Source organism: Ictalurus furcatus, chromosome 15, assembly GCF_023375685.1.
Source record: "Ictalurus furcatus strain D&B chromosome 15, Billie_1.0, whole genome shotgun sequence".
NCBI classification, from domain to species: Eukaryota; Metazoa; Chordata; class Actinopteri; order Siluriformes; family Ictaluridae; genus Ictalurus; species Ictalurus furcatus.
The window spans coordinates 17468381-17480574 of record NC_071269.1 but is presented as its reverse complement, the minus strand read 5'-3'; the positions used below and the strand labels follow the sequence as shown (position 1 = coordinate 17480574).

At 43.3% G+C, this 12194-nt stretch overlaps 1 protein-coding gene across 5 annotated transcripts in view; it reads right to left on the bottom strand.

The window, feature by feature from the left end:
* Positions 1–12194, bottom strand: part of samd11 (sterile alpha motif domain containing 11) — a 65391-nt gene that overhangs the window by 9974 nt on the left and 43223 nt on the right. For all 5 annotated transcript variants that reach the window (XM_053642802.1, XM_053642804.1, XM_053642805.1 and 2 more), the window contains exons 6-7: positions 5510–5665; positions 1136–1280 (exon numbers count right to left, since the gene is read on the bottom strand). In XM_053642802.1, coding sequence (XP_053498777.1) covers positions 1136–1280; positions 5510–5665 — 301 coding nt within the window. The remainder of the gene's footprint in view (positions 1–1135; positions 1281–5509; positions 5666–12194) is intronic.

Sequence of the window (12194 nt, the reverse complement as noted above, 5' to 3'; positions counted from 1 at the left end):
CCAGGAAAGCATGCAGGGCTAGTTAACATCAGTAGTCCTGTGTGGCTAATTATGGCAGGTGAGCGGAGTAAGGGCGGCTGGCTGGCCCGAGCTGCATGCTGTGCTCCCGTCAGGGCACGGAACAAAACGCAACGCCTACGCTGCCCCCCCTTCAGCCCACTTCCTCCCTCCATCCCTCCCTCCCTCCATCTCTCACGCCTCGTCTCACCAGCCCATTATCGATCCTCCGGCTTCCCGTGCCACATAAATAATCGACAAGCAATTACCCGCCCACTCCCGCTGCTCGGGCTTTCTTTGGAGGCGGAGGCGAGCGCCAGGGCCTTGCGGGGAGGGGGAGAATGGGAAGGAGGGGAGCGCAGGGAAGTGTGCGGCGCCTGGACGACCGGCGAAGCCCAAAGCCCCATAAATACCTCCTGACAAGATCAAATCGGACAAGGATGCAAAGAAGTAATGCCCACTGGCAATCGGATCCCATTAAAGAGATTTTCCTTTATATCGCTGCTTCTGCCTCAGTATCATCGGCCTTCCTTCCCCTTTTTCTCTTCTTCCTTGACTTCAGCATACAATACATTTTCCGTCCCTTTTTTTCCCCCTTTTGCTCTCCAGCATGCGGTCACCCACTTAAAACTAGCATGCAGTATTCATTAGAGCTGGATATTGGGTTCATTATTAAAGTGAAATATTCATGCTGTTTTAAAAACATACGGCATTTCCCCCCTGTTTCTGTGGCCTTAAAGTGTGCCTGGGAGGTGTTCCCTTAGCTCAGGGTCAATTTATCCACACAGGCTGCTCAATCCCACAATCTAGATTTGTTAAAGCTCATCCATATGTGTGGTTTGAATCGCACTGGTACTAGAGAGATCATGAAATTGGTCTAAGAACCAAAGAGAAAAGCCTTGGCCTACTGACCAACAAAGAGAAAATCTCAACCAAATTATCCTTTGCTTCCCAGCTCCCCAACTCCACAACACCCCCCCCCCCCCCACTCATCATAAACTTCTACTTCCCCCCCCCCCCCCACTCACCCACCCACCCACCCAATCAATCCTAAAATTGAGTTATTTCAATATTTTTGGGTATTCATTGATATTACATATGTATAAATATATGTAAATAATGATTTTGTTATTCATACCTCTCACTGAAGTGGGCATCCCTGTGTTGGGGCAGGCCTTGTTTCCTCCTCTGGCTGGAGGAGCTGCCTGCAGATGGGAGGTGAGCCTCCATGGCTCCTGGGTTCCTGATAGCACTCAGAGCCTCCTGACGCACACGCAGCAGCTCTGAGGACACAAACAATGTAATGCTTAGAACAATCCAACATAATCCCACAACCCTTCTGTATGATTTAGGACCAGTGCGTCAGGTTAGTATATTCAAAACCACTTGGTACAGTACGGTTTGTCCTACGAGTGTCTTAATGGAACCTCATTAGTAGCCCAGAGAGAAATGAACAGGAAAACAGTACACACGACACACACAAATGACCTCATTTATGGGTTACCATCTAAAGCTGAGCTTTTCCTTTGAGTACTGTATTCTGTAGTCACAGCCTCTGCTGTCTCTGCCTGCCCCCCCCCTCCTCTCTCTCTCTCTCTCTCTCATTCTCTCTCTCTCTCTCTCTCTCTTATAGCAGGCTGGCCAAGCCCATCTCCCATCATTACCAAACTAACAGGGTCACAACAGGAAGCACACAATCTAATGAAAGGGTGTTAAACAGAAAATCCATCCTGTGCACCTCCCTCTCTACCTCCCTCCTTCTTTCTCTCTCCTCCGGCCCTTTTTTAATTAGACAGTTCCCGTGGGAGCTGGCGGCCATTTCCGAGGCCGGCGTGTGGGGCTGAGCGATCAGGTTGGGGGTGGCGCGACAGATATTAATGTGCGCAGGGCCGCTGTATTGATCTGTTTATTGCACTTCCCCATGGGGGACCGGACTGACGGCAGACAAGCCCTCTAACAGCAAGCGAGCAAGAGAGCGAGAGAGAGAGAGAGAGAGAGCGTGTAAGACAGGGAAAGACACAGAAATTGAAAGCCAAATTAATGCAACAGCAAACTTGAGAAAACTTGAGAATTCACAGCATACCTTTTGCAACCATTAACACTTGACATTGGTAAAAAGTTGCCTTTGAGTTGACTACAGCACGTCCAAGTTTCATGGCATGATCTTCTTATAAAGTAGCATGAATGAAAATAAGAGGGGATGAAATTCAAAGAGGCTCTGTCCCACCTCCCCTCCCCTCTGCTCTACTCTGCCGTGCCGTAGCAGGTCCTGTCCTGTCTCAAGCGCACGCATTTATTATTCTCTTTCATCGGCAGGAGCGCTTCGCCAGAGTAGGGTCACCTGGGGCTACAGCCCTGAGCTGAGCAGCCATCCCAATTGCACATGGTCAATCCCTGCCAAAAACCTCCAGAGCCAGAGGGGAAAAAAACAACAGCAAGATATTACCCTTTCTAATTCAGCCCCATGCGCACCCCACCCAACAAAATATCTAACAGCATCCCCACCATCACACGCATGTGTCTGGGAGCCAGGGGAGATGGGGAAAGGCCGGAGCGTGTCTTTGACTTTAGAGGCTGCAGAATTCCTCTTCCTTCCTCCATTCCTGCTCCTTACATCAAGGGACGACGGGAAGCTAGCGGAGGCCTCCAGGTGACCTTACGGCCCATGGAGGGAAGATCGCAGCAACGTACCCCCCCCTACTCCTCCCATAAACCTCACGCATGCACACCCATCCATGCATGCTTCCCAGCCTTTCATTTCAGGGCCTCCTCTTCAAAGATGAAAGGCCATTCTGCAGGGACTCAGGCAAGAGGGAGCGAGGAGGGGGGGGGAGAAAAAATGAAGGATCCGGGACAGAAAGAGAGAATGTAAAAGCAGGCCGGTGCAGAAAGAGTTCTAGGGATGTGTGGGAGAGCTTGGGGAGGCAGCTGCAGGGGTTCACAGGAACCTGGCCCCGTTAGTGTCAAGGAGCCTATGGCAGGCCCTTCACCTAATCTATGGAAGAGAGCCTAGCCTAACAGAAACACATGAAACACAGCAGATGAGGTGGAGGGTGGGGGGCAAAAAAATCAGCCAGGAAAGCAAAAAAGAGGAGGAGAACTGCCTGAGGATGGAGTGGGATGTTTCTGAGGAGAGAATGAGTATATGATAGGGCCATGAGAGAATGTGAGAGAGAGGGAAGAAGTGAAAAAAGGAGGTAAAGAAGCAGCTGGGGCTTGTGTTTCCTTGTCCCTGAGAGATTTCTTTGGAAAAAAAAAATCCAGAAAAACAAAAACTGCCTCCACTGCATGAGCTATGGAGCAGGAGAGAAAACAAACAAAATCATATATTAAACTTGATCGTGGATGGAGTGAGATGGAGCAGAGGGAATTTCTGGGACAGGCAGACAGACATTACATTTCGCTTGAATGGCGTGTGAATCTAAAGCGAGAGAGTATACACTTTTGCTGGAGGTATGTACACAAATATGCAGATGGAGTAATATGAGTGCAAAAGTGCAGAGTGAAGAGTGGCAGCAAAAAAAAGGGGAAGAAAAGTTTTCTAAAATGCATGTACAGTAGAGCACAGAGTGATAAAGTAAGACAGAGGATCTCTCCCATCAAAGAGCTGGCAGGCAGAGGCGTTGGCAGCAGCTGACTGGCACGGCCTTATCACAGGCGCATGAGCTCAGCATGCATGGGCAAGCCACCATGCTCACATTCCTCCAGGGGGGAGGTGGAGAGGTTGTGTGCAGAGAACACCTCAGCCCGGTGAGCCTGTTTTCAATGGCGTGGCTTATGAAACCATACACCTGCCTGAAGAACTGACAGAAAATCAGTAAATCTAACTCAATCTAACCCTAAATCTAACCCTCTCTAAATCCTAAATCCTAAATCTAACCCTCTCTTCACATTTTTGTGGAATTTTGTTTTGTGGAGTTTGTCTTATCTGTGGCATCATCACAGTGTGTGAAGGAAGGAGAACGCGAGCGTGTCTGACTCCACACGCCACAAAAAGCGTGCTTGCGTGAAGCTGAAGGAGCTGTGGGTGGCAAGACAAGAGAGAAAGATTTAACAGAACTGGGAAGGGAATCAATCATAAGCGTGTGTGTAATGCACCACGGTGCACCACCACAAACCAGGAAACTTCCGGGAACAGGAGAGCGAGTTCGCAATACGGCACTAAAAACTCCTCACGCTCAGCCATTAATTTCTTACAGATGCAGGAGGAGTGCAGATAAATAATTTATAGATCACATCCCCTGAATTTGCAGCCTGCAATTAAAAATCATTACTGATCAAATAAAAATTCAAGTTACAGTTGGATGCAAGTCTGCTACAAAGTGAGTCATTGAAGCTCATATAAATGATAGATATATTCGTTATTGAAAAAGCGACCAATGGTAAGGATGCAAGTTTAAAGTAATGATTACGATTAAATCACAAATGATAAGAGGTCGTAACTAAATGATACATTTTTGTTTCTGCCTTTATTTACAGTCTTCAAACAGTTCCTGTACAACCCCACAACTCTAAAGCCAATGGGGGAAAATCAAGAGTATTTGTCGTTGCCATGGTAGCAGTAATTTAAAGAGTTGGCTTGCAGCCAATCAAAGAGAACAAATCAATACACAGCAAACCTTGAGGCCTGATGGCGCCGTTATTTACTACTGTGTGCAGCGGCGGTCACAGATCACTCTCTCTGACATTCTGACACTTGGTGAGCTGGGTGCTCAAAATAGAAATGTCAGCAATTTCCAGTCGTAGACCGTGCAAAGTGGAGAAAGGTGTATCAGAGTTTGAGCCAAAGATAGCTAGTATGTGTTCACTCTTTTCCTTTAGAGGTATCATATTGCTTGCTTTAGTCATAGCATGTTGTTCAATACAGATATATTATATCAGAATGAGGGAAAATGTGATCTCAGCGACCGATTGTGACATGACGGTTGGTGCATAGTGGGCTGGTTTGAGTATTTCAGAAACTGCTGATTTACTGGGATTTTCATGCACAACACTCTCGAACCAGTTTGTCGCAGTTCTGTTGAGAAATGTCCACACCATCGTCCACATGGTTCAACTTGACAGGAAGTCTACAGTAGCTCAAAAGCTGCTTGTTACAACCATGTTGAGCAGAAAAGTATCTCAGAATGCACAACACACCGAATCTTGAGGTGAATGAGCGACAACAACACAAGACCACATCGGGTTCCATATTTGTCAGCCATGAACAGGAATCTGAAGTGACAGTGTGCACAGACTGACCGAAATTCGACAGCTGGAGATGGAAAAACATCACCTGGTCAGAGCCTGTGTCCACTGTACCCTCAGGCTGCTGTTCTGACAGGCTGACAGGAACTCAATGTGGTCTTCTGCTTTTGTAGCCCATTAGCATCAGTGTTCAACGTGTTGTGCATTCTGATATGCTACACGGTTGTAAAGAATGGTTATTTGAGTTACTGTCGATGAGTGTGTATACTGAGATCCAAAGCAATAAGGCACACACACACACATGCCTGTACATTCAAGCACTCACCGTGACTAGGGACGCCCATGCTGCTGGCGAGCTGGTAAAGACGCTGCTGCTGCTCTTCGTAAGAGCCATGCTCGTTCAGCGCTGACATCATCCGTCTATAGTGTTCTTCCGGGGTCATGTGACTGCTCAGCTCCAGTGCAGGGGTGTGTGAGTTTTCTGTGGAAAGGACAGGAGAATGTTTACGATCTGAGCAAACTGTATCTTTTTATATGGACATATGATGCAATCTGAAGTGAAAGTAGATCCACAATGAACCAAATAACTTCAACAAAGTTCACAATTTCACTCTGTGACCAAGAACAGTGTAGCACAATTCATAAGAGCACGTTGTTACAGTGACAGCAACTTCTGGAAGTAGCCAGGTGTGGATTAGCACTGTCACTGTTTGAATACGATTTGAATTCATTCATTCATTCATCTAACCGGTTTATCACATGTACATTTACACTCACATTAACACCTAGTGACAATTTAGCCTTGCCAGTCCACCTCAATGTTTTGGGGAGGTGGGAGGAAACCAGAGAACACAGAGGAGAACCCACTCAGGCTCCAACCTACAGTTTGAATTTCAAAAAAACAGTTGAAGGCTCAAGACATCTGATTGTACATGATTACAATTTTACATGATTAAAATTATGCATGGCAAACTATATTTTCACATTTCAATAATTTCTTTGAATTTTTCTTTTTCTGGGGCAGAATGATGGTACAACATATCATCTTTAATAAAAACCAAAAACAAGAATTTGGTTCACAAGTTTAAATTTACTTGGGGTTTTCTGTAGTCAACACAGGACCAAAATTACACATACAGGGTCAAAATATACATATAAACAGTTAGATTATTAATTCAGTGGTGCTGAAAGTTCCAAAATGTCCTTTAATTTGCCAAAGACCAAGGCCTCTTAATTTCCTGTTCGTGATCATGATTGACTACAGTTGGCAGCTTCTCAGTGCCACATAAAAAGGGTTTGTTTGACAGAACACATTGGATTGACCAACACACAATACCATGGGAAAGTTCAAGGAGCACGGTACAGACGTGAAAAAGAGCATGGTGGATTTACACGTTGTCTCATTTACAATGTCTCGTTGAGCCATTTCTAAACAATTGCAGATTCCAAGATCATCAGTTCAAACAATTGTGCGTAAGAACAAGTTATTGGGAAGTGAAGCCGCTCTACCAAGGTCCGGAAGAAGACTCAAACTGTCACCCTCAGCTGAGAGGGAATTGGTTCAGATGGTCAGGAAAAACCCAGGAACCACCAAAACACAGGCCTGCCATGAACCGGAAGCTGCTGGAACATTTGTTGTTTGATCAAAATGACCAGAGGTATGTTTGGAGGAGTAAAGAACACTGTACCAACTGTTAAGCATGGGGGTGGTAGCATTGTGCTCTGGGGCTGTTTTGCTGCCAGTGGAACTGGTGTATTGCACAAAGTGGATGGAATAATGAAGGAGGACTAACATAGAATTATTCAGCATAATCTCAAACCGTCAGCCAGATGGTTAAAACTTGGACACAATTGGGTGTTACAACAGGACAATCACCCCAAACACACATCAAAGCTGGTTGTAGAATGGATAAAGCAGGCTAACATTAAGCTTTTGGAATGGCCTTCTCAAAGTCCTGATCTCAACCCTATTGAAAATTTGTTGACTGTGCTTAAAAGTCGAGTCAGGGCCAGGAAACCAACAAATGTCACTGAACTTTACCAATTCTGCCAAGAAGAGTGGTCAAATATCCAACCAGAATTCTGCCAGAAGCTGGTGGATGGCTACCAAAAGTGTCTGCTCGAGGTGAAACTTGCTAAGGGGTATTCAACTAAATAATAGGTGTGCTGTATGTATATTTCTGATCCTTATGTATAATTTTGAGTTTGAATTGACTACAGGAAAGCCCAAATAAATTTAAACTTGTGAACCAAATTCTTGTTTTTATTTTTTATTTTTATTGTTTTGTTTGTTTATTAAAGATGCATCTTGTACAATCATTCTGCCCCAGAAAAAGAACAGTTCAAAGAAATGATTGAAAGCCTATTGGGCTTGCCATGACATTCATGTTCATTATGACTGTATGTAAACTTCCGACCGCAACTGTCTATGTTAGCTCACCATTTGCATCAGCCACTTATTAGAACCATTCTTTTACATTTGGCATATAACACACTAAGCAGGATCTAAAATACCATTATATTATAATCTAAGTAGTGAGCATATATAGTTAATAGAAAGGCATTTGTGATTTGGCATAATTTAGAAAATCATAATCCTGAATGAAAACAAGTTGAAGCCGGCAATTTTTTTATGTGGATCCTGGGACTTTAATCATGCCAAACTAAGCAAATTGTAGTTTGGATAAATAAATGAAAAGGATTTTACATTAAAGTTTATAAAAATGTCTGATGCTACAGTGAGATTCTTTGCTTAGGAAAGTGATCGTTTTCACCTTCTCTGATTTCTGTGATATGAATGCATAGCTCCTGCTACTGTACATTCTGTAAAATGATTTTCTTTTTAATGATACTCTCCTTGATATTCAAGTAAATCAACTACTGATTATTTAAATTATTTACAACTTGATTTATTTTTTTTCAATTCTGGAAGCAAAGTTTGGGGTTTTATGATTGGAGTGACTGAATGCCAGAGTGTGCACATAAACTGATATGTGAATGACAGAAGAGACATCAGTGACTGAATTATTAGGTGTGGACCTGGAAACAACAGAAGAGACAGTAACCCAAGGCAGAGCTGGGGGACTGGTGCAGGAGGGAGGGAGGAAGAGGAGAAGAAATCGAGGGTGAGAGGGAATAAGAGAGAGAGGTGAAGAGAAAGAATAAGAAGGGGGGGATATTTTTACCCTCCGCGTTGAAAGCCGAGTCTGGCCCCAGGCTGGCGGAGAGGGAAGGGGGCGGGGGTGCGAGGGTACTGTGCCAAACATCGGATAATCCACCAAAGGCCCTCAGGTGTGTGTGTGTACGAGAGAGTGTGAGCGAAAGACAGATAGAGAGTGCGATAAAGAGATACAGAGAGACTCTGTAATTACTGAAGTATATGCAAGTTTGCAGATTTTGTAAGAAACAAAACGGTATTGTGACTAGCACAAACATATGGCTTTAGCATGTGTATGCCGTTTCTTCTGTATTATATGCATTTGCATTCATTTAGCTGAGGTACCCACGCACCTGCACGCAAGGCTCCGAAATGACATTTTGTTTTTGTGCCTTGTCTTGTGTAAGCTGAGAAGGTGTGCTTTGACTATGCCAGAGAGTGTATGAAATGCATTCACAGTTTTCTTTGTGTGTGCACGTGTGTCAGTTTCTACAGTGCCTATAGGGAGTCTTGACACCATCGCAGCATGACTAGATCTACACTTTATTCCAAGTTTGTATCACTGCATGTCTCTCTTTCATTTGCTTTGCTCATTAAAGACTGCACCTGATGCTTCAGACTCTTACGCTCTTACCAGGTTTGTGAGGGTGGAAGATCTCAGATAGGAGCAGCAGCTGGGTCTGAGGCCCCGCCCACAAATATATGGTTATTTCTGAAAACATTTTTTGGCCTCTTGTCCACACGAACATGTCATTTTTAATCACTGAAAAAGCTTTTTTATTTTTGTTTTAAAACTCCATTTTTGATGTTTTTGTGTGGATGGTTTTTGTCACAGACTCGGTTTGCATATATGCATTGCAGTTTTCCATTTGCCAAAAATGTGCCAGGACTCTATTTATTATGGCTGCTGACCAGGTTGTTACTTTGTGACTTGTAATTTCTAATTTAATAACATGTTTGAAATTTTATTTCACTTTGTTTTATTATAACACCCTCATGCTGAGGTGCTAGAATATGATACCTGCTGTACTGTGCCTGAATCCACTGCTATTGTGGAACAAACCACAGATTTTGGATAAGACAGCAGACTCGTTGATTTCAAGTTTAACCTTAAGCACCACTTCACTGTCAGTCCACAAGCACGAGCTTTTATCCACATTTGGCATTTTTTGTTGCTCATTTATGCATGTTCTTATCATTTTTCTTGAGGAGTTTGAGAGAAAATTTTATGATATACTATCACTGGGCTGGCATTCTTATGTGAGCTGTTTAGTGCTACCTAAATTAAATGTTCACTTCTAATTCACTCTGAATAAGGGCATCTGCTAAATGCTGTAAATATGAATGTATCTTTAGCTGTTTAGTGCTTCAAATATCCATATCTGCATTCAGGTTTAAAGCCTAGATGGGTGTGGCCCAAACTTGAAGTTTTTTTTACCACTATGCCCTTGAAAATACTGGGGGGGGGAAACCCAGAGGTAAAAACACCAGCACTGTCAGAATGATCTGAGAATTCTGCCTCTGACAGTTCATAACCGATCTGAACTACTAGAGATCTTTGTTTTTCTCCCCTGCAAACTTATCTGTCCACTCACTCGCGCATGCATCAAAGTAAAAACCTCCCGGTCAAGCAACTTTTTGCCGCCTCCAGCTGGATTCCAGTGCCGACGGACATGTATAGTTTCAATCAGATGCCCTGTAAACTTTTCTGGGAAACTTTTTAAAAAAAATAATAAAAAAATGAACAGTGCGCCTTGTAATCACGTCAGTATAAAGTGTTCGTATTCGGTTCCATCTCTAGGATGAAGATGAACGCAGTATTTTTTTTTTAAATTAAGGGGGTAAAAATAAAAAAATAAATATCTGTATATATACATAGCCAGGGCCTGACACTCATATACACCTGCATACAAACTGACCCACCCACAACGGTAACCTAATCACAGACCACAGACACAGGGCATTAGATTAGCAATGACCTAAAGTCATACTAATTTGATCACCCACTCTAAGCACTACCGTGTACACAACGCCTTCATGCTCATCACACCACCACAGTAAGCACCTGGGAGAGTGATGAGTTCGCAAGTAGGACCTAAAAATATGACTGTGAGTAACAACAGCGAAGTCTAAAAGCAGACGCGACATCGTCCTAATTCCTGGGTGTGGATGTGTCATGTTAAATACAGTCATTCTACTTTAAGGGCCGTGATCCAAACAGCGAGACCTTTCCATGTAGGAGTATAATGTGTGACGTTAAATGGAGCGTCGTAACATTATACCACGTCTACACACACTCTGCTCACCCAGACACTGGGACGACTGGTTACTGATTTTTAAAAATGTAATTATAATAACACTGCTTTCAAACAGTTGCCCTATTACTCTCAAAGTTACCGACACACGCATGCAAAACACAAACTAGAAGAACCTTCAAATCAAGTAGAGGAAATGGAGGAAGTCATGCGTGTAGAGCGTGGTGAGCACCCCCACCCAGCTCTGTGCTCTCAGCTTGAGCAGCTGACCTAATCTGAGCGGCAGGCGGTAAATCTGGCGCTCGGCTGCTGGGGGTATCAGCCTCGCTCTCACCTCCCAGTTGTGCCGTCTTGGCTGTCGGCATGGGCACACATGCATGTGATTTGTGCTGCCCTAGAGAGATGGAGAACGACGGGGAGAGAGAGAAGGGAGGGAGGGAGGAAAAAGGGAACGTGAGAGAGCCAAAGCATAGAGAGCCAGCTCAACCATGGCTTCTCCCACAACTCAACAGGAAGAGGCAGAGAAAATAGAAAAGCGAGGTATGGAAGATATAAGAAGATAGAAGAATGAGAATCCAAAGGTAGAAAAGTCATTTTTAATCTAAAGGTCTGCAGAAATTCCTCTGACTCTCACGTACTCATTCACTTCTCACCACACACACACTGTTTGTGAATAATAATTTTCAAAAATGAAATAAAAATCATTTTAACGCATTTCGTTGTCTTCTTCATTTTGTCCCAAGGGTTTTTTTTTTAATTTTAGCACTTGACCGTAAATATCAAGGCTCATCAACTGGTGAACCGCAATGTAGATGTGGATCAAGCAAAGCATTTCATTGGAAAAAAACGAGCACAGTAAAAAAATACTGTAGTACAACCAATCAATGTATGGAGGAAAAAACGTCCATAGTTCAGAGATACTCAGTATTTTTTTTAAACATGATCCATCATGGCTTCTGTAGCAGACTCTCTGTTGAGGCTTGTTGTAGCCAGTCACATGTAGTTCATGAAAATTATTTAGGTGACGGCAGTACATCACGAAAGGGAAGAGTTCACACAGAAATTCATAGAAAAAAACAACATAAAGTTGGCAACAAAAACATAATGTTTAAAGACAATTGGATCAAGAAGTTTGTGTTTATTCCTTGCTCCTTGCCGTTCAAGATTCGATGTAATCTTAACTGTTAATCTTAACTGTAAGACGTGACTGTTCAGAGTCAAAAGTGGTTACATGAAGCACCACTACAAAAATAAAATATAACCACCTTAAACATTTAAAAAGATTATGTTAAACGACCACCATTTAGTCATGTTAGATGCTTATTCTGACTTTTGTATGCAAGGAATGTGAGCTAACTAAACCTTTATAAATTGTAGTTGCATAACCCTGGTATATAGATTACTCTGTATTATATAGGGTAGCAGTGAGTGAGACACCTGACCGAACTCCGACAACACTGACTTGAGAGTGTGAAACACATCATCATGACCTGCTGTGGCATAAACAATCAGAACATCTACAACAGTAAGTTGGCTAGTGGTACTATGACAAGATATATTAAAGCAAACCAATTCATTGATGCTTACAAATATACAAA